This window comes from Equus quagga, chromosome 14, assembly GCF_021613505.1.
Source record: "Equus quagga isolate Etosha38 chromosome 14, UCLA_HA_Equagga_1.0, whole genome shotgun sequence".
Taxonomy (NCBI): Eukaryota; Metazoa; Chordata; class Mammalia; order Perissodactyla; family Equidae; genus Equus; species Equus quagga.
Genome location: NC_060280.1, coordinates 67654288 through 67681734, shown reverse-complemented (window position 1 = coordinate 67681734; position 27447 = coordinate 67654288). Strand labels below are relative to the sequence as shown.

The 27447-nt window shown below is 58.0% G+C and overlaps 1 protein-coding gene across 5 annotated transcripts; it reads left to right on the top strand.

Moving 5' to 3' along the window:
* The first annotated feature begins 95 nt into the window (after positions 1–95).
* TRIM29 (tripartite motif containing 29) lies at positions 96–26417 on the top strand. Of its 5 annotated transcripts, none has more exons than XM_046685921.1 (11): positions 96–993; positions 9403–9498; positions 10287–10520; positions 11658–11856; positions 14110–14211; positions 15502–15612; positions 16747–16839; positions 19194–19292; positions 20700–20798; positions 22257–22333; positions 25228–26417. In XM_046685921.1, the coding sequence occupies exons 1-11, from the start codon at positions 190–192 to the stop codon at positions 25288–25290; spliced, it is 1977 nt and encodes a 658-aa protein (XP_046541877.1). In that variant the 5' UTR covers positions 96–189; the 3' UTR covers positions 25291–26417. The 5 variants fall into 5 exon arrangements, with proteins under 5 accessions (XP_046541877.1, XP_046541876.1, XP_046541879.1 ...); XM_046685920.1 differs by having other exon boundaries at positions 20697–20798; XM_046685923.1 differs by lacking the exon at positions 15502–15612 and having other exon boundaries at positions 97–993; positions 20697–20798; positions 25228–26416.
* Positions 26418–27447: the final 1030 nt, after the last annotated feature.

The following is a 27447-nucleotide window of genomic DNA, read 5'->3' as shown; positions in this document are numbered from 1 at the left end:
GCCCGTTGTGTCAGGCTAGCACCCGCTGCCCCTCCTCTTGGCTCCTCCTCTGCCTCCTCCTCCCCCCTGTTCCCTATAGGTGTGTCTCCAGGCTCGCTGGCTGGCTGTCCCACTCCCCGCTGAGACACCCTCCCAAGAGGTTGCCCCACAGTCCCAGGGAGACCGAAACAGGCAGCCAAGTGACCCGCGATGGAAGCTGCAGATGCCTCCAGGAGCAGCGGGGCCAGCCCGGAAGCCAGGGATGCCCGCAGCCCAATGGGCCCCACCGGCGGCCTGGAGAATGGAGCAAAGGCTGATGGCAAAGATGCCAAGACCATCAATGGGCATGGCGGGGAGACGGCCGAGGGCAAGAGCCTGGGGAGCACCCTGAGGCCAGGTGAGGGAAAAGGCTCCCTGTTCTTGGGGAACGAGTGGCGACGGCCCATCATCCAGTTTGTCGAGTCTGTGGATGAGAAGGGCTCCAATTACTTCAGCATGGACTCTGGGGAAGGCAGGAGGTCACCCTACGCTGGGCTCCAGCTGGGGGCGTCCAAGAAATCACCTGTCACCTTTGCCGAGAAGGGGGAGCTGCGCAAGTCCATCTTCTCGGAGCCCCGGAAGCCCACTGTGTCCATCGTGGAGCCCGGGGAGATGCGGAGGAACAGCTACCCCCGGGCCGACCCTGGCAGCCTCCTGCGCTCCAAGGCGGGCTCCGAGGAGGTCCTGTGTGACTCCTGCATCGGCAACAAGCAGAAGGCCGTCAAGTCCTGCCTGGTGTGCCAGGCCTCCTTCTGCGACCTGCACCTCAAGCCCCACCTGGAGGGCGCTGCCTTCCGCGACCACCAGCTGCTCGAGCCCATTCGGGACTTCGAGGCCCGCAAGTGCCCCCTCCACGGCAAGACCATGGAGCTCTTCTGCCAGACGGACCAGACCTGCATCTGCTACCTCTGCATGTTCCAGGAGCACAAGAACCACAGCACCGTGACTGTGGAGGAGGCCAAGGCGGAGAAGGAGGTAACTTGCTGGGGCCCCTCGCTGCCCCTCCAGACCTCTCCTCCCTCCACCCTGATCTTCTCCCCCGAGTCTTCCTGGGGTTTGGGGCTTAAGTCTCTGCTCTCCCTGGTTCTTTAAGAAAACATTTCTTTCCCTTCCACACCCCCAGGCTGGGGGTCAGAGGCAGTTCCCCCAATGCTCTAAGGACTCCGGAGACAGGCGCATTTCCTAGAGGAGCAAACTGGGGGCTTGATAAGGCCACAGGATAAATTCAGGTCAGATCAGGGAATCAGCACTCAGTCCCAGGCTCTGCGCCGTTAGGGTGTTTCCTCTCGTTTCTATTTGTGGGAGAGAGAATTCTCCCCACCTGAGTGGGACTGGCCCTGGGGAATGGGTCACGGGTAAGGATGAAAGCATTTTGGGGACTACTTCAGTGTCCTTTTTTTCTGGCTTCAGAGTTTGCCTTTGCAGTCAGTGGCTTCTCGTTGTCCTGTCTGATCCCCCAGCCAGCCTTTTGACTCCCCCAGTGGCCTCCTTTGTCCTTCTCTCAGCTGGGCCTGTGAACCTTGAGTGTGTGGTTGTATGTGGACGTGCCTGTGCTACTGGTGAGGGCTGGGGTTTGTGTGTGGGTGGGGTAGACGTATATATGTGTGTGTGTTTTATATGCATGTGGGTGTTTGTGTGTGTCTATGGATGTTTGCATATATCTGTATGGGATACGTAAGTGAGTTGGCACGAGCTGTGTACATGTGATTATGTCTGTATCTCTATGGGAGGAGCTGAGGCGTGTGAAGGCTTGCGAGTGTGGTGTTCTGGGCTAAAGGCTTGGGGGGGCTGCTGCCCCTCACCCCACAGATGCTGGGCCCGCTCTCCCCGACAGCAAAGCGGCTTCCTGCCATGGGCCGCCTCCCGCCGCCTGAGACATCCTGGTGGTCAGTGCAGGGGCTTCCACCTTCCTCAAGAGCTTCTGCACCCTTGGAAAAGGGCAGCCCAGGGCTGCTCCTCTGCTCTGCCTTCCTCACCAGGAGTTTGTGGATTATTCTCTCCCTGCTCCATTCACTCACCCACACCCCTGGGCAAAGAGGGACGAGTGTGAGATGAGAACAGACTCAAAGCTCCTTTCAGAAGCCTCAGTTGGCCCTGGAAGAGGGTGTTCCTAGTTCCCCCCACTCCCCGGCCCTAGCCTGGCTTCAAGCTTCAGACTGGGAGATGGAGAAGGGGCAGGGGCCGTGGAGCCCATCCTTCAGGGGAGCTTGCTTGGGAAAGCAAAACGGAACAAGGGGCAGTCATCTTCCTCCATCCCAACCAAGAAACTGCAGAGCTTCAGGCTGGGTCCTAGGAGAGCCCGCCGAGTTTCAGTCTGAGTTTTTGCCTCTAATTCGTTGTAAGTCTATGGACAAGTGCCTTCACTCTCTCAGCCTCGGTTTCCCTATATGTGAAAGCAAGGGGTTGGACTAGACTGGTGGTTTTAAACTGCCCCATGGAGTCCTAAGATTCTTGGAAACGTCTGTGAGGGCTCAGGGATGAGGAAGTGGCAGACTGGTACCAAGAAAGCAGGGGCTGCATGTTCTCACCCCTACTACAAGCAGCACACACTCTTGTTTATCTGTTTTATACATAGGGTTTGGCCCCAAATTATGTCTAAAGATATCACCACTTAAGAAAAGCCTGAGGCCTCTGGAGGACAGGAAGTTCCCAGCGAGCCCTCTCTGGAGGCACCAGGACCTCCGAGTTCATGCTCTGGCCCTGGGGGCCGCTGTGGCACTAAAGTCACCGTCCTCGCTCTTGAGGGCTCCCGATGTAGGTCAGGAGGCAGAGCTCAGACACACAAACAAGCCTGGGGAGCATCCACCCAGTGACACAGCAGCAGCTGTGAGGAAACAGCAAATCGTAGAGGACAGAGCGCCAGCCCAGAGGGAGTGTTGGCAAGCAATCAGTCCCCTCACTCGCCTTGAGGATGGGGACACTGGCCCAGAGAAAGGAAGAGGCCCGTCCAAGGTCAGAGAGCTTGGGGAAAGGTCCCTAAGTTCTCTTCCAATGTTTGAGAGCAACTTAGGGGAAGGGGTTCAGCATAGGTGTGCTTTATAGGAGCTCTCAGGGGAAAGGTCTGACCCACGGGAGTGACTTTAAGGGGGGGAGCTTCATGCAGTGCATGTGCGTGCGTGTGTGTGTGTGTGTGTGCGCGTGTGCACCAGGATAGGATAGGGAGGGACGAGTGGTGCCAAGCAGCCAGGAGACTGAGCTGGAGCAGAGCAGTTTGTCTAGGCCTGGCTCTGCCGAAATGTCAGACATGAGGACACTGGCACAGAGCAGGGTTAGTGGGTTGATGGATCAAACTGAACGAGCCTGTCAATCCTGGCATCCTCTGGAGGCATCCCCTGCAGACCCAAACATCGGCCCACACACGCCTTTCTGCAAGGAGCCCTGTCTAGAACCTGTTCTGCGGGCAGGTTGGTGAAGGCCCAGTTGAGGTCATTGCAGACCTGTCTTGATTAGCTACGTGAGGCTGTAGACGACATGCAGAGCTGTGGGTGCTCCTCTCCTGGGCCTCAGCTCTACCTGTAGACTCCGAGCGGAGGCAGTGTTGGAGAAAGGTCACTTGGGATGGCAGCACGACAGTCCTTCCTCTGGTGGACCCGAGGTCGGAGTGTTTCCAATTCCACTCCAGATGTCAAAAGGGGTCCCCCAGATGTCCTCTGGTCCATCCCTCTGTCTCTGGACATTTTCCAGACTGGCTTAGGCTGATGAGGTTACAATGTACACATCCATCCTTTTCTGTGTCTCATGGCTCCTCCCTCTATCTATCCCCAGCCACCTGCTGCATTGGGACAGGAAGGAGGACGACTCCAGGCTGATGGCTGTCGGCTCTGGGGTGGCCTGCCTGGCTTCTGCACCCACAGGTGGCCCTGCCCTGTCGTGGGTCCAGGCTGGGCTCTGGGTTGGCAGCACGGCGAGGCAGGTGTGGGGGAGCACTCTGCCTGAGCATTGCTCTGGAGATGTGAGCTCCTGGCCCATCAGCACGGCTGAGACTTAGTGCCTGAGCCACTCTCCTGACTGTCACTTGGTTCTGTTCATTTCTCTCATATGCCCCATGCCTTTGCTTCTCATCTCATTGCCCAATTCTTCCATGAAGGCTCAGCCGTCAGCCCGCTGGGCATGGGCAGTCATTGGTCCTCGAGCTTTGGGAGTGTGCTGGTCTGGGCAGGAAAGCTCTTTGGGCAGAGAGTGATGACTGGGGTCAGGTGGAGGAGCTGGGCTAAAGGCCTGAGGTGTGATGGAGGAGGCTGGGACCACTCTCCCCAGAGGTCCTTGGGGGGAACTCCTGCTCTGGGACAGGGTGGGTGAGAAAGGAGGTTGGTGACCTCTGTGGGTGCGGACGAGGAAGCAACAATAAAAGAGGTTTAGGGACAGGCAGCAGGGAAGCAGAGTGACAGGCAGGAGGGCGGGAGATACGGCGGTCTTCCTGCTGCTCATCTATGCACAGGCATGGGGCTCGGCGTTTATGTGGTGACTCCTGACAGCAGTCCCTCGGGTGGGGGTTACTGCACCTGCTTTCTAGATGAAGAAATCGGCTCAAGGATGCCAAGACACTTACCCAAAGTTACGGTGCTGGGATTCAGACTCTTATGTGGGCGCAGCCCAGGCCGTTTCCTGTCCACCATTTTATACTTTGCTTGCATAGGGTCGGCAGGCTCTCCTTGGGGTCACTGAGTCCAGTGGCTCCTAACAGCATCCTCTGACCTGAATCGTCTGGTGAATTGCTAAGGCACAGATTCATGGGCCTTACCCCTGGAGGTTGTGATTCAGGAGGTCGGGGCCTGGCATCTCTATTTTTCAGTCTCCCTTGGGGATGCTAATGCGTAGCCAGGGTGGGAATCAGAGATCTAATCCAACTTCACCACGGGGAAACTGAAGCCCAAGGAGGTGGGGTGACTCCCTCAATGGCCCACGGCTGGTCTGGAGATGGCCTTAGTGATGTTCTTCTTGCCCCATCTCACCCCTCCCCTGTCCCGACACCCGGAGGAGCAGACGAATGGTAAGCCCCACTCAAGGAGACTAATAGGGAGCTGCTTGACATCTGAATGGAAATGGGGAAATCTATCCAGCTTTTCAGATTCTTATCCAGGTAATTACCATTTGTCTGAAAGTACAAATTTGGCAATTAACTGGCTCATTTGGAAAATGTCACAGCCAGTGGCCCATGTGGTTAATTCAGGCTAGAGGAAGACCACAGCCCCATCTCCCCTTCCCTGGGGGCAGGTACACACGTCCAGGTGAGTGCTCAGGTGTGTCTGCACCTGAACGCCCAGTCCACGCGGGGACACCATCAGCTGCTGTGCCACCCCTCTGCTCTCAGGGAAAGCTCTGCTCCCCTAAGGCCGGAAGGATTTCAAGGCCGGGTGGCCTCTGCAGGGCCCGTCCCAGGCATCAGAGCGAGAGGGGCCCAGAGGAGTGTGGGAGAAGGGAACAAAGGAGGCATTTAGGGACAGGCCTGGGCAGGGTGGAGGGAATGAGACAAGGAGGAGGAAGACAGCAGGGAGGTGGAGACAAGGGTGGAGCTGTGGGGAGCTGAGGCCCTGATCAGACGGCAGGGGCTTTTATTGGGCATTTATCACATTCCAAGGGAGGAGGGAGGGATAGAGAAAGCGGGGCCTCAGGGGCGGAGGAGGGTATGGGGCAGTATAGCTGGAGGCGGGATCACCAATTGCACCATCTGTGGGGTGGAGGGAGCCCGGCTGCACTTAGGTTAGCAGGAGTGAAGGGGACAGACAATGTCCCAGAAGAGGCAGAGAATAGCCTAGAGGCCACGTCTTAGGATCTGCGTCCTGCTCTTGCATCCTGGCGGCACCACTTTCTAACCGTGAGAACTCAGGCCAACTACGTGGTCCTGCTAGGCCTTGGTTTCTGCATCTGTAAAATGGAGGTAACACCACTCCCTCCGCAGGGGGCTTTTGCAGATGAAAGGAGACAAGCCTGGCACATGAAGGATGCTCAATAATACAAGTTGGTGTCTCACCATCTCCTAGTGTTCCAGGAGAACCCGGTGTCTTTGGAGCTTTCCTGTGTCATATTGTTTCCTATTGCCTGCTTTCTCTAGCAGGGAAAGATTGCTGAGGGTTAAACAGATGCCGGATACATCCCCCGAGGTCTCACCCCAAACCCTCCTCCTCCCAGAGGTGAGACGGGACTGCTCCAGCAGCACAGAGTTCCCAGTCTGAGGTCCCTTCCAAGATCCTGCTGTGTCCTGCAGGTCTGGTCTTGCAAGGTGTGCTGTGGGAGCAAGGTCCCCTCCCAGCCTGTGTCCGACTTCCCTAGCACCCCAGAGAAGTAAGGAGACCAGTCTCGCCTGCGTCCTGACTGAGTCTCCCGCCCACTGCTGCAGACAGCTCCTGCCCTCGCACGTTTCTGGATCAGCCGCTGCTCTCTCCTTCCCTCGCAGGGCACTGGCTGAGGCCTCTGGCTCTCCTCTCCACACCTCAGCTAGCCCCCCACCCCTCCCCTCTTCCTCACACAGGATGGACTCCCAGGGGCTAACTCCCTTTGCCCTTGGCCTAAGCTCCTCACTGTTCTACCCCACTGGATTCTCCTTCCTCTGCATGCAGAGCCTTCTTCCTCTCTTGGCCAGCGCATCCATGCTCCTCTGGATAAGACCTTTCCTCACGTGCAGGTGCCCAGCAGGTCCCTCCAAGCACTTCTGCTCACTCCCCTCCACTCCGCTGGCCTTCGTCTTCTCTGGTGGCCTTCTCCCACTCCCTGGTGGATAGCCCACCCCCACCCGCTGTTTCCTACCTCCCTTCTGTTCCCCTCAGTATCCTCCAGGCTTCCATTATCCACCACCTAAGCCTCTATTTTGCATCTTCAGTCTAATGTCTTCACCTCCTGGCCTCTCTGTGCACGGTTCACTCTGGATCCTGATGGTGTACACACTGTGCCTGGACCCCAACACAATGGTGTATGCCGTCCTCACCACTGAATACCACCAAGACCTCGCCTGGTCACACTGCCCACTCCCCTCACTCGCCTATGCCCTGCTGACCTGCTCGCCACACTGCACTCACCCTCAGAGCCTGGTGAGAGCGAGAGCATCCAGCATGGCGCCCTGGCCATGGAAGGTGCCCCACACAGCGGTGATGCTGGGACCACTGGTCAGTGCTTTCTCTGGGCCAGGCACTTTCTGAGAGCTTCACTTCCCTGATCCCAGTTCATCCCACGGCCTCCATGGAAGGTGGTCCTCTTACGACCTCCCTGAAACATGGAGAAACTGAGGCACAGAGAAGTTAAATAAGGCCACCTGCCTGGAGGTGGTGGTAACTAGATTCAAACCTCTGGACTCCCAGTCCTGTGCTCCGGGTGGGCTCCCTCCTGGATCCCTCATGCTCATTTCATGGAAGAGCTGCCTTCCTCCCACCCCCAGGCCTGGAGTGAGAGTGAATGTGTTTTTGTCCTCTGCTTTCCTGTCCATCAGACCTTGTTCTGGGGGTGAGAAACCCAAGTGCCGATTCCTCATCCCTAAGCTGAGTTACTAAGTCTTGGCTGCAGTGGGAGGGAGGCCTCCAGTGGACACCTTGACCTTGGGTCTAGCACAGGAGCTCTCCAGGGATGGGAAATTGCCCTGCTCAGACCCACTGCCCAGCCTCTTGGTCTTTCCTCACTGCTCAGATCCACCTACCAGGCCAGGTTCTCAGGGTTCTGGCTCCTCCAACCTCTGTGTTCTGGGCTCTCGGGCTCTGCATCCTCGGAGAGGGTGAGGGTTGAGCTTCCACCATCCACTGTGGGGCCTTGTGCTCTCCACCCTCCCACTATTGTGTCTCTTGGCAGCTGGCTCCTTCCCAGCCTTTTTTCAGAGACCAGGCGAAATCTTCATCCTCATCTCCTTTCATTCCTCTCTTCTTGACAACTATTTTCCATCTCTGGTGACAGCATTTTCCGGGCTGTGGGATTTCCAGCTCACTACTGGCAGGGCAGATGCTTACTGAGAACCTAGAGTCTGCTTGCTGGAACGCCCAGGAGTATGGGCAGAGGGGCAGGGGTGGCATCAGGGCTTCCTGTTGGGGGCCCTGCAGCCCCTGCCTCAGGCCTGCCCCACCTTCTCCACCAGCTCCCCAGCCCTCTGGGCACCTTTTCCAAGAAAACCTGGGAAGCTGTCTCCACCATGAATCCACTCCCCTGGGTGTCTGCAGCAGGGACCCCACAGCACGCCCCTTGGCCTGGTGGAGCATTCAGGAGGTGTGACGTGGTGAAGCCTGTGCCTAGCTGCTCAGGACTCCTTGCTGGTGGAGCTCACATTCTTAGTGGTTTGTGGCTTCCACATCTTGACTCTTCTTGTGGGTTCCTCAAAGAGATGGCTGGAGAAAGGGGTGGGACGCTGTGTTCCAAACCTGGCATAATGGGGACACCTGGAGCCCTCCAAGGCCTTCCGGGATGCCTTGGTCTTCCTGCCTGTCAGGTGGAGATCAACCCTCTGTCTTCCAAGCTGGAAGGTGCTTTGAGAGCTCTAGCGGGGAGCCCAGCAGAACAAGGGGTGCCTCTTGGCTCAGCTGACTTGGACTGGCCTTAGCTTCACCGCTCCCCCTTTGTCTCTGTGGTAGCTGCTTTTCGGAGAGGGGCATTTCCCCAAGTGGAAGGAAAGTATGGATACGAGAGCTCACGCACCAGTGCGCTCCTGATATATCCTCTTCCAAACCCATCCTAGACCCCAACAGCCCACATCCTCCCCATGAACGGGGGTCCCTGGAATCTCTGCTTCTCATCTCTCCTCCATCCTCCACTGCCGTGCTCACTAGCTCCTCTCCTGCCCCAGGGGCCCTGAATAAAAGTCCCGGTCTTGTCCAAACTGCAGACTGCGTTCCCTTTCCCATAAACAGGTTTATAGCTGTGCCTGCCCAGACAGAGTCTCCGCTGGCGGCAGCCCGGCTCCTGCTTGCAACACAGGCCCCACGTCATGCCATAGAAACGCAGCACACTGTTACTGCCACGGGACACTCCCTGGGCTGGGCTGGGCTGGGCTGTGCTGGGCTGGGTCCCCTTTCTCCCCAAAGCCTGAAAGAGGCAGCAGCTTCCCTCCCTCTCCCCAGTGGCCCCAGGTCCATTGGAAAGAGTGGGAACCCCATAAACGAGCTTCTTTCTGGCTCATGTTGGGTGGGGGCCCTGCAGAGGATTAGTCTTTATAAAGACACGGCTGAAACGTCCAGTCCCAGAGGCCTGAGTTTACTGCCACATGGCGTTTGACGTATTGCTGGATCCTTGGTGACTGGCATGGGGCCTGGCACTTCCGAAGTCCCGACGAGTATTTGCTGAGTGAAGGGCTGAAGGGATGAGTGGGGGGACCTGGTGGAGTTTGCCCCCTCGGTGGGCCCAGTCCCTGATTCTCTGGTCCTCCTCCACCTATTCCTCCTGACTTCTCCTCCAACCCCGGCTCCTTCTTTGCAGACGGAGCTGTCACTGCAAAAGGAGCAGCTGCAGCTCAAGATCATTGAGGTTGAGGATGAAGCTGAGAAGTGGCAGAAGGAGAAGGACCGTATCAAGGTGAGCAGCCTCCAGGCCTCTCCCGTGCTGTGCTCCGACCCCCAACTGTCCCGCCTGGGAGGAGGCAGGCCTTGGTTCTTGGTGGAGGCCTCAGGCCTACATTTACATCCCACACTTGTTTCTTCTGGATTCTCCCACCCTCTCTGGCATTCCCACCAATTTGCCTTCTATGTCTGGGCCAGGCATCCAGGTGGGATCTTGCCCATCACCTTATGCTCATTTTACATTATCCCAGCAAATAAAGACCCTAGACCGACCTGTCCTCCAACATGTCTTCCAATGTCCTCCGATGTCTGCTCTGCCTACCAGACTATCCAGCCTGCAAACACATGGCCTTTCTCCTTTACTTGTCTGCCATGGTTTGAGTAATTGCAAACCACAGTCTGAAATCATTAACTCTTGACCCTGGCTGCATAAGCAGCCCATCAATTCACTTTCTGAATGATGTTTGGTTCTGGTTGAGATATCAGTGAGCACAATCTGACTCATGGGGGAACTTCTGGGCCCATGCAGTTGCCCAAGGGTACAATGATGGCTCATGTCAACCCGCCAAGGGGGAGGAGCCACAGATGGGTAAGGAGGGGTGGGATGTAAAACAACCTGGCTGTCTCTATCAATAGATGGTATCCCTCAGCGCCTGCGAATGAGATTCTTGACCAAACAGGCTTGCTGGGTTGGAGCAGTAGAAATGCCCTGGCTCTGTGTTGGGAACCTAAAGATGCTCCCCAGTAGAGAGGGTTTTTAATTCCTGAAACCCTCCTTCCTCTCTCCTCTCACTCTGGACCCAGAGCTTCACCACCAGTGAGAAGGATGTCCTGGAGCAGAACTTCCGGGACCTGGTGCGGGACCTGGAGAAGCAAAAGGAGGAAATTAAGGCTGCACTGGAGCAGCGAGAGCAGGATGCTGTGGATCAGGTGAAGGTGATTGTGGATGCTCTGGATGAGAGGGCCAAGGTGCTGCATGAGGACAAGCAGACTAGGGAGCAGCTGCACAGCATCAGCGACTCGGTGCTGTTTCTGCAGGTAACAAGAAACAACTCTGCCATTCAATCCCTCAATCCTTCCATCTGCTTTCTCAGACCCTCATACTGCATCCATTTGTCTATCCACTTATCCATCCACCATCCATCATTCATCCATCCATCCATCCATTCATCCAAGCTCCATTCCCCCTACCCATTTAATTTTTCCATCCAAGCCATTTTCCTACCTGTACACAAATATCACCTCATACCAACCGTAGATGATATGTACTAACAGTGCTCCAGATTCAGTAGGAAAGAGTTCTGTGATTGATTAGTGATGGCAAGTGATGGATAAGTGCTGCATACTTGTCCTTGATCTTGTCTGTCTGTATTCATCCACCCATCCTTCCATCTGCTAGAGTGTTTCGGATACTATGTGCCCAGTACTCTATTAGGTGCTGTGGAGAATAGGGGAGTATAAGACATGGTTTTTGCCCCCAAGGAGCTGCAATCCAACTGGGAAGATAAGACAGTACAATTAGAGAACAATATAGAAGAGTGTGTAATTAAATGACAAAGCATATGGTTTAGGAGATAAGTGCCTGTGGAAGCTCTGAGAAGGGCAAGCAGCCTAGAGTAATCAAAGACAGCTTTATGGACGAGGTGGGATCTGAACTGGGTCTTGAAGGTCTGTAAGGACTTGAGGGGGAGGAGGGGTTCTCTAGTGAGGTGGAAGGGAAGTGAGAAGTGCTAAAGTGTAGAGGCAGCAGGATTGAGTGAGCACGTAAAGCTGGAGATACCACCATGACTGACCGAGAACACTCTAGTACTTTCTTGCATTTCCTTCGTGCTTTCCCTCTGAAAGACTTTGCAGCTTGTGTCACTCTCATAAACCCCTGTGAGGTAGGCATGAGGTGTCCAGCTTCAGAGGTGGAAACTGTGGAATCATACATCTGACTACTAGTGCTATCAGGGATGTTAGCATCTAGTGGATTTTGTCAAACCCTTTCATTTTACAGAAGAAGAAACTAGCGCCCAGTGAGGAAAATTGGGGCTAGTTCATAGCAGAGCTGCTAGACCCAGCTTCTCTGGCTTCCAGTGCCGAGCCTTCCAGCTGGACTGTGAGAACCCCCTGCAGAGAAGGGTCCCCATAGCTCCTAAAGACCCTGGAAGTGAATGGCTTCTTTCTTGGCAGGAATTCGGTGCATTGATGAGCAGTTACTCCCTCCCCCCGCCCCTGCCCACCTATCATGTTCTGCTGGAGGGGGAGGGCCTGGGGCAGTCCCTCGGCAACTTCAAGGATGACCTGCTCAATGTGTGCATGCGCCACGTTGAGAAGATGTGCAAGGCTGACCTGAGCCGTAACTTCATCGAGAGGAACCACATGGAGAACGGTAGGTCTCTCGTGGGTGGGCCCCAGGGCCATGGGCTTTTTTCTCCCAGGTCAATTCCTGCTGCCTGATGCAGGCTGGCATCCATCCAGCTGGCATCTCCTTGTTCCCAGCCACCCATTCCACCTAAGCTGTTTGGACTAGGATCCAGGGATTGTAGACCTCCTTGAACTTGCTGCCAAAGTTGTGCCGCTATTACAAGGGGCTGCCAGGGCAGGGAGCATCCAGCACTGAGCCCAGAGGCTGGACTCAGCCTGGTGGGCTGGGCTGGGGACGGTGGGGCAAGGCGTGGCTCGGTGACTCACCAGCTCCCCCAAAGTCAGCTTCTCTCCTGAGGCACACTGTCCCTCGAAGAGGCCAACTGAGTCATCTCGCAGAAAGCCTCCTAAGCTGAGAAACTAGCCCATTAAGTCCTTTTCCACCAGTCCCAGCCAAGTCCCTTCAGGGCCTGAAGCCTGGACACTTTCCCCAAGGCCCCACCCCGTGGCCCAGGCCCAACAGGGGGCCTTGTGGACACAGCCTGATTAATGATTTCAAGCCCCAACAACCCAAAGGAAGTGCCCCCCTGTCTTTGCTCTCCAAATGGAGCATGTGATTCTTTGGGGATGAGAAAAGGGTAATAGTGTGCAGAAGTACTGGGGTTCAGGGGGGCATCTGTGTATCTTGCTGATGGTGAAACCTGAAAGTGTCCCTGTGAAACTGGGGGACATTCCATCACACCTGAGGACTGATAAGTTATTTCAGCCAGTGCCATTTGGCTTCAAGTGGCACTCGGATGCTGAACTCCTCGTGATGACAATGGCCAGGATGCTGATGGTGACGGCTGACAGTGATTGAGGCTTTGTGTGACCTCTTCACTTCCAGTCTCTTCTTTTCTCTGCAGGATGTATCGCATTTCACAGATGAGAAGGCTGAGGCTCAGAGAAGTAGCTTTTCAGAGGGCATGCAGCCAGGCAGGGGTGCAGCTGAGTTAAACACTCTGCTAGTCAACCTCCCACGTTTTCTCGTCGGAGAAGCTGTGGCTGCTGCTGGCCGTGTGGAGGGACTGCGAGTGTGATGATCATGGTCCCTTGAGTACAAACCTGGTGGGGAAGCCCCTCAGCTGAGGCCTGCCAGACCTATGAGGATGGCCCTGACTTTGCTTGCGTGGCCTGTTAGCCTCACGGGGACCCCTGCCTGCTGCCTACCGACTGTGCCATTTCTAGGTCAGGATTGTGTTGGCCGTGGCCTCTGTGCAGATCTGGCCCTGCGTCCCATACAAGGTGTGCAGGGAGGTGGCCGCCAGGAGCAGGGGTGGGTGCTGTTGATGTCAGCGGCCCTACACCTGTGCCTGGGGCCCTGGGCCTCCGCATGGGTTTTTTGTCACTGCTGTGTTGTTGCTGGGAGTGTGTCTGGCTGTAGGAGGCGGGGGAGGTGTAACCAGTGAGTCAGACCTTGGAATGACCATCCTCTCCTTCCTGGTGCTGGCCTGCCTACCAGACCAGGGACTCATTCCCGCCCTCAAAGGCCGCTGGGCTGAGAGGCACCAGACCACCTTCATCCTGGGGGAGGGGGCTGGCCAACCCCTAGGGGGACGTTTGTTAGTCATGGAGTGCCTGCTGCGGGCCAGAGGCCCGCTGGGCACAGGTGATGGAGATGAAGGATGAGGGTCTGAGCCGCTCATTCCTCCTCCTGCCCAGGAGAGAGGGAGAGGGAAGGGCAGAGGGAGAGTCGGTGCCCCTCGCAAGGAGCTCTCTCCCCTTTGCACACCTCTGCTCAGTGGAGGCCAAGGCTGGGACCTCATTCCACCCCCTTGGGCTGCCAGCAGTGTCTGGGATGGAGCCAGGAAGTGGGGACGAGGGCTCAAACTCCAACTCTGTCCTTATTGGCCATGTGACATTAGGCAGGTGACTTCACTCACCTCCTGAGCTCAATTTCCTTATCTGTCACACAAGTCTCTTCACACCAGCCCAAGGGCTGATGTACACATCAAGCAAGAAACGGCTCTCAGTGGACCTTGTAAGCTGCAAAGTGCTGTGCACATGGTCTTACTCACAGGGGTCAGTCCAAGGGAGGGTGATAGCTCACTGCCCCTCTCTGCCCCACAGGAGAAGACAGGATGCTGAGCGGGATGTTACCTATTCTGAGGTTGCGGGACCGTGCCTCTTCCTGGGACAGAAGGCTATGGGCTGACTCACCCAAGCCCAGGGATGCCCCAGTGGGCCAGCTTCTCCTCCCCACCTGCTCCTCTGCTGACCCCACCTCTCTCCTGCCCAGGGGGTGACCATCGCTACATGAACAACTACACCAACAGCTACACGAGTGAGTGGAGTGCTCCAGACACCATGAAGAGATACTCCATGTACCTCACGCCCAAGGGTAAGGGAGAGCAGCCTGCGCTGGGGTGCACGGTCCGTGAGAGACTCGGCCAGCCTCCCGTGGGCGAGTGACCACCCTCGGTCTGCCTGGAAAAGTCCTGGCATGTACCTGTTGTCCCCGTGTAATCATAACAGCTCCTCCTTTCGCTCTCAGAAGTGTCCTGGTTTGGACGACAAATTATCCAGCACACTGCTCCTCAGAGGCTTCCCTCCCCTGTGACACGGGCAGTGCCCTCCTGGCCTCCAGCCCACCCCTCCTTCTCTTTCCTTCCAGAGGCGCTCTGGCTGCCGCTCTGCCCCGCTCCCTCCGCCCACCCCAGCTGTGTTTTGCTTCTGCTTGGGTTTCTGTCGTCCTGTGGGAGGGCTGGCTCCTCCAGAACTCTTCTGTTCCTCAAGGGCAGGGAGGGAGACAGACAGCCAGCCTGCTGGTGTTCTGAATTTCCTCACCACTCCCTTCCTGGGGGGGAGGGGAAGGGGGCTGTGCCATGCAGCCTGGCCCCTCTGCCCTTCCTCTCCAGCCCTGGAGAGTCCCAGCCAGTGGGGGTGCCGGCCTGGGTGGGGGTAGAGACCAGCGCTTGCCTGTCCTTGTCCTGTGGGAGACTGTCACATTCTTGAGCACCAGCAACAAGCCACAACAATGCCCGTTACATAAGGGTGGGTGTGCCAGGTGCACCGGACACTGGATAGAGGGGGTGTGTGTGTGCGTGTGTTGGGGAGGGTGTCAGGGGAAGAGTGGGTAGGGAGGAGCAAGGAGACATGGGGGTGGGGAAGGCAGGCGGGCTGGCTGGCGAGGGGGCGCCTTGAGGCCCTCAGCGCTGATCCACACACCTCAGACTCGTCCACCGTGGGAGGGGCTTAGGGGATTTGGAGAGGTGACCTCAGCGGAGAGGCACCTCTGCCGCTCCACCCAGCGTGAGAACAACGCCTGGGTTCCTGTGGAGGCGCCCAAGGCCCCCTGCCCCGAATTCCTGGTCTGGGCCAGGCTCCAGCTGCCAGTCCTGCCCCCTCCCTCCCCAGGGAACTGCCCTTTGGGCCTAGTTCTGGAAGAGGATGAGCTGCATTAACCAGCGCCCCAAGCACCCCTTGCCCCAGGCCCTGTCCCTGATGGCTCTCCCTGTCCCCTGAGGGCCAGGCCCTGATGTGGCATCAACACACGACTGGCCCCTGCTTGGCTCCCCTGCTCTGGAGAAGATGGAGGGCAGTGTGACTCCACTGCAGGCTGTGAGGAGGGGGACTGGGCAGCAATGGGGGCGGAGGAAAGAGCACAGACCTGCCAAGATGTCACTCCCAGAGCCAGGGCCTGGTGACCTTGGGCTGGCCACTGCCCCCTCAGTGTCCCCATCTGAGAAGAGAGGAGGTCGGACTGGAATGCTATGCGAGGAGAGCCTCCAGCTCCATCACCGTGAGTCAGTCTATGACATTTGCACATGGGAGAAACAGGTTCATCCGGCGTCCCTGCCCCTGTGCTGGGGATGGGAGGAGGAGGCACCTGCCCTCTGGGAGCTCCTGGGCTCTGGGTAGAGGCCAGGGAAGGCCAAGGAGAGTCAGCAAGGAGATCAGGGAACAAGGCCCCCAAGGGCCACGGGCCTGGGTCTGGAGCTTTGGGATCAGCGGGATTGGCAAAGGCTTCTCAGGAGAGGTTAGTTTCCAGGCTCCCTGACAGAGGGGCGGCATGCTCGGTAAAGAGAGCGTGGCTGTGATGGACAGAGGAACCCCAAGTGAGAAGAACCCCAGGCACAAAGGCTTAGAGGAAGGACCAGCAGCTGCTGGCCCAGGTGGGCCAGAATGGAAAGGGGGCTGGTGAGGCGGGGAGGAGAAGAGCTGACAGGAGGACCCCGACACACGTGGGGAGGGCATTTTCTCCACCTGTAAAGTGGGGGTATTGATCCCCCTCTGCATTCCTCCCAAGATTGTTGTGAGAACCTGAATGGGGGGAGGGAAGCGCCTGTGCAGTATAAACCTCCCATCCCTGGGGGGAAGCACCCGTGCAATGGAAGGCCCCCGTCCCTGGGGGGAAGCGCCTGGGCAGTGTTCATGGGCACCAGCTTACCAGGCTTCTTCAAGTGGCAGCCCTCACTCGGCCAAAGGCCCAGTGCCTCTGCCCACCATATTTGCCATGGCCCTCATTCCTCACAGACACCGCATATCCCAGCCTCTGGGTTCTCAGTCACACAGGGACTGGCTCAGGAGGGAAGCGTTGGCTCTTCCAGCCTCTGGTGACCCTCCAAGCCCCCTGAGTAGGGTGGCGATACAGTCGTAGTTTGTCCAGGCCCCTCCGGGCTTATACCCGGTGCTCTCAGGATCGTTACTAACAGCATCCCTTTCTCTCTCAAGAGTGTCCTAACGTGGATGATGGCCTTATACTAGATGCAAAGATGCCGTGCTAGTGGTGGAATCCGGGCCCTGTGACAGTCAGTGGGAGCTGTTTAGGGGCAAGGAGCCCTGCGTAGCACCCCTCAAGTCAGAGGCCACAGGCCCCTGAGTTGAGCTAGACCCATCCCTCTGTGATGATGGTCCCTCCTGGTCTGCTTCACAGGTGGGGCCAGGACGTCGTACCAGCCGGGGTCCCCCAGCCGCCTCTCCAAGGAGACCAACCAGAAGAACTTCAGCAACCTCTATGGCACCAAAGGTAGGAGGATGGGTCAGCTTAAGGATGGGCAGGCGCATGCGGAGGCCGTGCAGGCAGGACATGGGGCTTGGGGTGGGGACCAGGGCTGGGCCGTGGATGAGGGGGGCCGGACTCACCAGTGTGTAGTGAATCTGGGGAGCTGGATGGACTTGGGGACCCAGAGACAGGTGGGAAGGGTCTTACTGAGCTTAAACTGTGTGGTGTGTGTGTGTGGTCCATGTGCACACGTGCATGTCTGTGTGCATGTTGATGTGTGTGCATGTGTGTGGTGCATGTGTGCACCTGCCTGGTGGTGTGTGTGTGTTGTGTATGTTCATGTGTGTACCTGTGGGGGGGTGTATGTGGTGTGTGCACCTGTGTGGGGTGTGTGTGTGTGTTGTGTGAGTGTATGTGACATTGTTAGCTAGGCTGAGGAAAGGCAGCCAGAGAGTTTAGCATCCTTAGAAATCTGTGAGTTCCCTAAGCTCTTCTCCCTGAAGGATGAGGCAGGGGGTTAGGTGTGGAGACATCCCCCAGCAAGTATCAGACATGAGGACCCACAGGGAATCTTTACTGATCTGTGGACTTCTGCACTGAAAAGTCATACCGTGGTTAAAGCAGCTAGTTTGGCTGAAATGGAAAGAATGGTGTGATGTGAAATGGGGCCATTGCTGGAAATCCAGGAGGACTTGGGGGTGGAGACGTGGCTTCCCCAGGGAGAGCTGCCGAGTGCAGGGTCCCCTCCGCTCGGTGCGCAGAGGGCACCATTGTACTGAGGGCAAGGCCATGTGCTCAAAGAGCCCAGATTCTGGAAGGCTCTTGGGTGCATGCAGCCATGTGCAGGGAGGGAGGGGACCAGGACAGCTCCACCAGAGCCCCAGCCTCAGACACAGCACCGGGAGGTCTGAAGAGGTGAGGAAGGGGGTGGGGGGCTCTTCAGCGAGGACAAGGCCCCTGGCGATCTGGAAGGTCAGGGGTCCTGTGGGCAGGGCAGTACGCAGTCCCCTACAACCAGGATTGGCCCACAGGTGCGGTAGACTGTGAGCTCCATGAGGGTGGGAGCCGGGTCTGTCCTGTCCATTGCTGCAGCCCCAGGGCCCAGAAGAATGAGGAGGTGCTCAGGAAACACATGTTGAAAGAAAGAACGAGCGGACAAATGAATGAATGAAAGGGCCAGGCATAGGGCCCCTTGGAGCCCTCGTGGATCTGTTCATGGAGGGCCTTGCTGCAGAACCTTCCCAAGATCCCTGTGTGAGGGACTCACACTGGCAGCCCCAGCCATCTCTGACTGCTGACCCAAAGGTCAGCCCCCAGACCTCGCTGCAGGCAGCTGTGGGAGAGGATACCCGGGCCTGGTGGGCTCTGCTGTGGAGCTTAACTCAGGAGAGCCCCCAGCACTCCCAGCCTGCTGAGAGGTAGGGCCCAGGGAGGGTGCCTCATCCACGGGGGCTCTGAAGCCCCCCACTCGAATGACCTGGTGATGCCCCCGCCGTTCCGTCTATACCCTCGCCACTGCCTCTTTCCCTCTAGACTGCAGGGACATCTTGCCAACGGACATTTGTTGGCCTGTTCAACTTGGCAAACAGAATTTCAGGAGCTGTATCAGCTGCCTCTGTCCTCAAGTTTGGGCACATGTTTGCATTGAACTTGTTCATTTGCTCTTTAATTCATCCACCAACCGTATGATGAGCACCTTCCAGGAACCAGGCGTGGTGCCAGGCCCGGGGTGTGATATCGGGCCAGACGTGCGTACCCACTGTCCCCATGGAGCCCAGTGAGGCAGACAGACAATTAAACATGCAGTTACAACCCGGGGGACAGGGCTGCAGGGTGATGAGGGGCATGGGGCTGAGGCACACACAGACTTGGAGGAGATGACATGGAAGCTGACACCTGAAGACCCAGCATGTGCATTTGCTAAGGATGGGGGAGCAGGTGGGGGATGCTGGGCAGAGGACCTGGTCCGTGCAAAAGGCCTGGGGCAAGAGAGAGCCTGGTGTGTGTAAGGAGCTCAGAGAGCAGCCTGGTCGGCATGTTTAGCGATGGAGAGGAGGGAAGAGCGGTGAATCCAGGAAGTGGAGCCGGTGAAGAGGATCGGGGGATCAGCTCATGAAAGAGCTGTGGGCCCTGTTAAGGACATTGTACCTTAATCTGAGGACAGTGGGCCTTTAGTAGGCCCGGGACAGGATGACACTGTATAGTTCAGTAGGACAACTTTGATGGCAGGAAGGATTGGCAGGAGGCCTGACTGGGGCACAGCGGCAGCCCGCTTGAGATGTGGTGGGGGCTGGAGAGCCACAGAAATGGCCGAGTCCTGCCCTCCGTCCCCCATGCCAGGCTGCCGAGGCCTGACGCCCCTTCCTCTGCCCTGCCAGGCAACTACACCTCCCGTGTCTGGGAATATTCCTCCACCATTCAGAACTCTGATGACCTGCCCGCCGCCGTCCAGGGCAGCTCCTCCTTCTCCCTGAAAGGTGAGCTCTCCCCACCCTGCCTGCTTCTCCTTTCACTCCCCAGGCCCTGTGTGGGTCTCTGCGCCCTCCCTCACCAGTTCCCCACCTTGCATGGAACAGAGCCCTGGCCTGAGAGCTGGGGAGCTGCCTCCACCCATCTTTGCTGTGCTGAGGGCTGGGCCACATTGCTGTGTCTCAGGGCTTCACCACTGGTCCTTAAGGATGTCGTCAGGGAGGTGGGGAGATGCCACACCCTCTACACCCCCGACCCTGGACATCCCCGGGGTGCTTTTGTTGGGCTTAACTTCCAAGTCTTCCTACTGCAGAAAGCTTATTTAACTGTTTACCCAGAGACTCCCAGCCTAGGTTGATTCTAGAACCCTGTGGCCGCATAGCACCCATCAACATCCGGCAGAGCCAGAGTCCCGTGGCGCCCCACGGGGAAAGGCGAGGCTAGATGAGGTCCAAGTGCCCATGAGTCTGACCCCGCTCCAGGGAACTCTTTGATGAAGCTGAGCAGTCAATGCTTCCTGCCCCCGGGGGTGGGGTCATCCTGAGGGGCAGGCTGGAGCCCGACCCCAGCTTACAGTGGGGCCTGGGGCCCTCATGTCTCTTCTGCAGTGTCCTGGGGACAGCTCCAGGTGGCTGCAGTGGGAGGAAGCCTGTCAGTCTGACATCTGGCCTGGAGGAAAGGATAAGCAGTTTGGGCGGGGTCAAGGGAGGGAGCAGAAACGGGGCTGCGCAAGGCAGGCACCCTCGTGCCATAGCCTCAGAGGGTGTCTTCATAGGTCAGCTGTCCCTGCCAGGCTGGGATCCAGCCTACACCAGGGCAGGGGTGCTTAGAAGGACCAGCAAGGTGAAGGAGAAGGGAATATGACTGGAGGGTCCAAGCCTGCAGGACCCTCAGGGACGTCCTCTCCTTGAGCCAGGCCTGGGCCGCTCTGGGACTCACCTCGGCCTGTCTGGCTTCTAGCTCATCCTTCCCTGCTCTCTGGATCAAAGCCTGGATCAAAGGCCACGGGCAGGGAAGACGGCCACCCTCAGGCGTGATGGGACCTTTCACACGTCTAGTCTCTCCTCATTGGCCTGCACGGCCTCCCCTTGGAAGGCTTTGTCCTAGGAGAGCCCTCCTCAAATACACTGTGGGGTGACATAGCACACGGACACCCCTTGTCACCTTCACGCAGATCAGCTCCCCAGATCTGCTGGGGATGGCCTCGGATGGGGGGTTGTGGGCAGGGGCCGCCGGTGTGCAAGGAGAACCCCGCCTGTGAGGACCGGTCCACCTGCCCCTCCTTCTACAGTCCTGGAGGGAGGCAGGGTATGTGCAGGGCGGGGTGGGCCACAGCGCCCCAGGGTGAGCTGTGACTCCCTCTGGCCCCTCCTGGGATCAGCACCAGCTGCTAATGCCTCTTTCTCTCCCAGCAGGCACTGGGAAAGTCCCCTATCAGTTCACCACCTTGGGACAGGCCACCACAGAGTTTTCCAAACCACTGGACGGCAGTGGGTTGTTTAAAAATAATCCTGGTACCTGCCAATTTCCCCTTCCCCTTTTCTCTCCCACAATGGGGCAGGTGGGACATCCTGTGGGGCTCTCTGCCACTTCTAAGGTGTCCTGGTCCCTCTTCCCCAGAGCCCCCTGGAAGAGGGAAGCATGGCCCCCTATCCCTAGCTCCCCCTCCTCCTGGACTTCTGCCTGCTGCACAAGGCTGGCCTCCTGGCCCACAGCCCTACCCATCCCCATCTTCTCCTCTCTCGTGGCTGGCATGGGATCTTCTTTCTGAGAACTGAGAAGTCAGACCTGAACTCCCCCCTCTCAGTCCCCCACTCAAGACCCTCTGAACCCTCTCTTTCCAAGACTACCCCACCCCCAGATGCAGGGACAGACCTGGCTTCTCTGCTCTGTCTCCGCCCCCTTGCTAAGTGCCGACCCTGGGGAGGGCCAGCCTAGCTGGCAGCCTGGCAGTGCTGCCAGGTGACTTCTGGGCCTGCCCAGCTCCTCCTCCCTTAGAGCAGGCCAGGACAGGCCTCCCGGCTGCCCCAGCCACGGACAGACCGTTTATTTCTCCAGCTGCTCCAGCCCAGGTCACAGCCTGTTCCTTCCCAGGCACCACTGCTGGTCCCTGCAGGCCAATGGCTGACACCAAGAGTGCTCTTCACAGTTCTGTGGCCCAGAGCTCCTTACAGATCCCGCTGGGCTGAGGGGGGAGGCAGGGAGGTGGGCCCTGGACCAGCACCTCCAGGCCCAGACCCAAATGGCGCCCACATGCTTCGGGCCCCTTGGGCTTGGTGCCTTAACCCTGGGCCGCAGCCACAAGGCAAACTACTGCCTGTCTCTGAGCCGCAGCCTCCTGCTGGGGAAGCAGGGCCGAGGCAGCAGAGAGGGGCAGGAGGGACGTGAGGCTGGTTTTGGCATCCAGTAAAACCTAGGTTCAAATTCCCACCGCTGCTTATTTGCTGCGCAGCTCAGGGCGAATGGCTGAGCTCACAGAACCGGGCTGGGGGCTCAGTGAGACGACGTGCACAGCGCCTGGCCCGAGTAGGGCCAGTAAGTCGGGAGCATAGTCCACGCAGCTTGGGAGAGTTGGAGTGAGTGCCTGCTGGTGGAAATCCTGGCAGGCTGTGCGTGTGAAGTGGCCATCCTGGGCCACGGGAAGAGGAGTTGGGCGTGGGGGGAAATCCCCAAACAGTGGTGTGATCCTAGCCTGGATTTGGGGCTGAGACTCCCCCGCTGCCTGGCCCAGCCCACCTGGCCTCTTCCTCCTCTTTCTGTCTGCCTTGTTGCCCCCTCCTTTCAGCCAGCCCCTGCAGGATTTTCCATTGCGGCCCTGGGCTGCTGCACGCCTCTTCAGGGGTGGCTGCCATTGGTCATGGGCTGGATGGAGCTTGGTGGGCACTCTGGAGATGGCATCTGTGCTTCCCTGGCTCTGGGGCCCCTGGCCACCAGTCCACACTCCCACCAACGGGAGCCTCTTGTCTCGGCAGGCTACCCCTCCCTCATGCGGAGCCAGAGCCCCAAGGCCCAGCCCCAGACCTGGAAGTCCGGAAAGCAGACTTTGCTGGTGAGTGAGGGACTGCCAGGAGAGCCTGCCACAGGCACGAGCATGTCCAGAATGGGCACTGCATGGGGCTCCCTAGAGGTAACCGGTCATCACTTGCCCGGGGCCTGTGGGAGGCTGGTAATACCTCTGGGCCATGGGGTGGAGGAGGAGGCAGCGGTGGCCTGAATACCTGCTTTCAGCAAAGGGTAGTAGAGGCTTATAGGCAGAGGGCCTGGGTGACACATACTTTCTGGGCCTCAGCTTTCTAATCTGTAAAGTGGGCAGCCCTGTTTTTTTTTTTGGCAAAAGGTCCTTGGGAGCCTATGCTTGTTGAACGATGGCTTGGTCCCCACCATCTCTGGGAGTGAAAGATGCTTAGTCCAGGGGATGGGCGTTCTAGAGGTGGCTCCCGCTCCCCTGGGCCAGTTATCCACCTCTGACAGCAGAGAGGTCCTTGGGATTAGAGCGTGGGTAAGGCAGAGGCTGCAAAGTTTGGAACAGATATATTTAGGGTTTGCTATCTAATGACCCTGAGCCAGGGACATCGAAGAGCCACACAGGACGAAGCACGGCCTTGGGGTCCAGGCCACCTGCTGGCTGTGGGATGCTGGGTGAGGCAGATCTCTCTTTGGGACTCTGTTTCTTCATTTTTTTGATGCAGTGCTGAGATGAGGTGATCCCTAATACTCTGTAGACCTGACCCCTGCCTGAGACCGCAGCCATCGGGGGCTGTCCTTCGCATGCTGTGCCTCCACCTCCCCGAGTGTGTCTCTCCCAAAGGCTCAGGCCAGGCCCCGCTGCAGGGGACAGCCAGCTCCCCTGGGATGTGGGCAGCCTCTGCTGGGGACGGGGGCTGGAGTCCCCGACACCCTGCTGTCTTTGCACTCGGAGGTCACAGCCTGGAGAGGTGGTTTGCTCTGGGCCACAAAGAGTGGCTGGGGCTGGTTTAATTGGAGAGCATCTTTAATTTGCCGGCGATGGGAGCTAAGTGACTGTGTGTGTAATTTGGAGTGGAGCCCAGGGGCATTGCAACAGCAGGACTGCAGAAAGCAGAAATGGGGAGAAAAAAGAAAGTTTCTGTTCCCGGACTTGGTCCTTCCCCTCCCTGCCACATACTTTCCCACCCTCCCAGCCTGGGTCCCAGCAGAGAAGGCTCATTGTCACCTTGAGCCACCCGGCAAGGCAGGGTTCTGGTGTCCCCAGTTAGCACCCAGCGCTGGAGGGAGGGAGGCAGGTGCTAGTGTGCAAAGAGGGCTAGCTTGAGGGTCAGGATGCCTGAGGCCTGGCCCAGCCCTCTCACCAACTTGCCGTGTGACCTCGTGTGAGTCATTCTTCCTCGGTGCTCAGTTTCCCCATCTGTAACATGAGTTGGATGGCCCATATGATTTCATAGCTCTTCCGACTCTCACATGCTGTGACCCTGAACCAGGAAGGGGACAGAGCTAGGAGGTGGGGGAGCACCCTGCCTGGATGCCATGGGTTCTGTTCCTGCCCACCCACCACTCAGGGTTCCTAACAAGACAGCACCATTCACTGACCTGCGATCCGTTTTATTGACCCAGCCTTCCTGATAGAAAGGCTTCAGCCATTTCTAGGTCTGTTCGCTTTGCCTTATTGACTTTGGGGTCCAGGCTGGAGCTGGGGGCCGGGAGACCTGTCCAGGGCCTGCTCTGTCGCTGAGCACTGTGTGACTTTGGCTGTCTTTGCCCTCCCTGGGTCCTGTCCCTCCCTTTGTTTAGTAGATGATTTAACTGAGGTCTGAGCTGAGGACCCTCAGCCCTGCATTCCACAGGGCCCCGAGTCCTGCTCTGGACCAGACGGAGGCCAGGAGCTACCAGTCGGTACAAGTTTCCAGGCAGGCATGGCCAAGGGCAGGGGCTGGGGACCCCCTTGGCGTCTCCTGTCCTGGGATCAGTGGGGTATGAGGTGGGCTCAGTCTCTGGCCCAGCCCAGGGACAAAGACAACCTCCGGAGACCCTCTAGTGAATGACGTGCTCACGTGGGCAAGCAGCAGCTAAAATGTGCTCTTCCCTTTCAGCCTGGGGGGCCATTTCCAGGGCCCTGAGGAAGTGACTGGGAGGAGGGGAGCGCTGATTTCATGAAATTGCTGTGAGATGTAACACACAGAGCCAACGGGAAAGTCGTCACCAGCTCTGTCCTCAGAGATGCTCCCTGTATTTTGAGGAGGGGGCCAGGATGGGAGATGCAGAGGGCCTGGGGTTGGCGAGCCCATGTCTGCATTGGGCTGGGGCAGTTGGTTGCCCTCTCTGTTCCCTCCCTGCCAGGGAGAATTATGCAGAGAGAGAGCAGAAGCAGACACTTGAAGTCCTTGAGACTCAAGAAGAGGTGTGGAGACGTGGGGCTGGGGTTGGGGGTGTACTCAGGAGCCAGACAGCTGGAGCTCGAATCCTGGCCCCTCTACTTACCAGCTGGGTGAACTTGAGCAAGTTGCTTAACCTCTCTGTGCCTTGGTTTGTTCATCTGTAAAACAGGTCTGCTAACAGTGACCCACCTAACTGAGTGGTTGTAAAACTTGGATGAGCCCTCCGTGTAAAGCACTCGTACCAGTGCTGTGTGGTCTGTAGGGTAGAAAGCACTGTGGAAATGGTGCTGTGGTGGTGCTGGGAGGACCCTCCTGGGCCGTGGAGAGAAAGTGTGACGAGGGGCTGAAGTTCAAGCTCACCAACTGGCTGATGGAATGAACTCTAGTGAGGATTTGAACCCTGGACACTCGGATAACCTTGGGACCCAACCCACATCAAAGGGTAGATAGAGCTTGCAAGTTAGGCCATAGGCTGCCAAAACTGTTGGGGTTCAGACCACTGCTGCTTCCTGGGGGAGGCTGGGATCGGCTGGGTCTGGCGAGGAGGCTCAGCGGCCATCTGCTCTCCCTGACTGCCCTCATTTCTCCGCAGTCTCACTACCGGCCATTCTACGTCAACAAAGGCAGTGGGATCGGGTCCAACGAGGCCCCGTGAGTCCAGCAGGCGGAAGGAGGCACCGCCAGCCCTGCCCTCCCCAGCTCATCCTGCTGCTCTTGCTACTGTCCCAGCGGGGTGGGATGGAGCCCGGCCCTGCGCCTCCCGCCCCCAGCCCTCTGCAGCCCCCTCAGGGCCAGCCTGGCCTCCCCCCCTCCCCAACTAGCCAGGCTCCATCCGGGCCCCTTCCTGCTTTGTGACTTCTGACGGTCACCATCTTTCCTGTGTTCAGAGGTCAACCATGGCAGTGATGGAAATAGGTGGGCTTCTCTCCCCTAACCCAACACCCCCTCCTCTTACATGGGATGTTTGTGGTACCAGCCTGCCTGTCCTGTCCACGCCCCTGCTGTCTTCAGGCCTGTTGGCCATTTCTCTCCAAGGCCCCTTGCCCTGTGAACGTGGTCAGTGTGTGTCTGGCCAAGAGAGTGCCATCCCCCTCTGCATGGGCCCACCTTCTTCCCAGCGGCCTGGCCCCATCAAGAGGAAGACTGGTCCTAGGTGCTTGCTCTGGTCCCACCTCCCAATGCCCAGCCTGGCAGAGCCCCCAGCCCTTGGCCATCCCAGAGGGAAACCTCTCTGTGTCTTGGCATCATCCTGCCCGGCCTTGGGTCTTACCACATCCCCTTGGAGTCTGTGATCCCTGAGGATGGGCTCTCCTGGCTGGCAGGATGGTCTTAGCCAAGAAATTCTTCTCTTCTACCTGCTGAGATAAGCAATTCCTTGACAGGATATGATCCACCCATGAAAATAGCTACTGGCCCAGCTACCCTAAGGGGAATACCTATAGAATTTACTTATAGCATTACCTATAGAGTTTCTTTAGTTTTATCATTGTGTCCTCCCTGGTGATGGGAACTGAGCCGGCCGGTGAAAGTGTGGCTGGGCTGGTAACTGCCGGTACTATTTACAAGGGTACCTTACACGCTGCCCCTCACCCTCGTCCACTGCCCCCATCAGTCGTCTTCTTCCCTCTGACTATTCCCCATGTCACATGGTGTCACGGGGCCCAGGGCCCAGAGAGGAGACCCCACCAGGAGCAGCAAGGTGGGCTCATCCCTCCTCTCACCGCCCCTGGAGGGCCTATGGGGGCTCTGGGGAGGGGCCAGCTTGCAGGGCTGGGGGAGCGAGGGAGGGGAGGATTGAGGGGGACATTCAGCTTGGGCTTTCCCCTCCTGAATAAACCACTGATGACCCACTTCTTGTGTATTGAACAAGCGTTTCCCTGAGGTCACCGGAGGGACTGGCGGCAGTTCTTCTGAACACACATTTCCCGCCTCTGCTGAGTATGTGGTCCTCATCCCTCTTTCCTTCAGAAGGCGTGGCTCCTTTGGGTCTCCCTCCCACCCCTCCCACCCCTCCCACCCCCATCTGAGTCCCTCAGGTGCAGTGCAGGAGACTGGGCCTTTTTGAGCAGGCCTCAGTTAACAACGAGCAGAGGACAGTGCGTGGGGTCCTGGGGATATGTTGACTACCCCGAGGGCTGTGAGTGCTCAGACCCCCTGGCCAGCTTACCCTGGAGTCCCCAGAGGGGAGCAGGACCCAGGAGTGACTAGGTGCAGGCTGGAGTGGAGGCTGACCAGAGGTTTCAGCCCTGAGGGCAGTAGTCGTGGGAGGGGCTTCCTGGGCGGGAGCCTCCAGCTGAGGCCTGGCAGGACAGCCCGACTCCTGAGGGCAGTGCCCCCCCTGAGCTTGGGGCATGGAGGATGGAGATGAGGCCTTCCAGTCCCTGGGAGCCCAGAGAGGCCTGGGCAGGGGCAGTCAGGGAAGGCTTCCTGGAAGAAGCAAGCAAGACAGGAGGAAGCATGACTTGGTAGGGAGGGAAAGAGGACGCAAGAAAATCATGTCCTTTCCCCTGATTTGGCCAGGCCCCCCAGGACCTTCCATTCTCACTGTCCCTCCTTGCTCTGCTCCCCACTAGGGGCCAAATGACACCAGGGCAACAACCTTCTCCCCCAACCTAGGAAAAGTACCCAAAGGAGCTGACTGCTGCTCCATCATCGGGGGGGGGGCAGCCCCCTCCTCTCCCTGCCCTGCTGGGCTAGGGAGCTTTAGGGTGTCAGCCAGCAGCCTGGCTTCCCAGAAGGGGGCTCCTGGGACTCAGAAAATGGAAGAGAGAAACGGACAAGAAAGGGGAGACGGAGGGGAAGGAGGGTGAGA

Coding starts and splice junctions, on each gene's coding strand:
- TRIM29 (XM_046685920.1), top strand. CDS start 190: ATGGAAGCTGCAGATGCCTCCAGGAGCAGCGGGGCCAGCCCGGAAGCC. Junction 15,613..16,746: donor GAGCCTCCAGCTCCATCACC/GTGAGTCAGTCT, acceptor TCTGCTTCACAG/GTGGGGCCAGGACGTCGTAC. Junction 20,799..22,256: donor GTTGTTTAAAAATAATCCTG/GTACCTGCCAAT, acceptor TTGTCTCGGCAG/GCTACCCCTCCCTCATGCGG.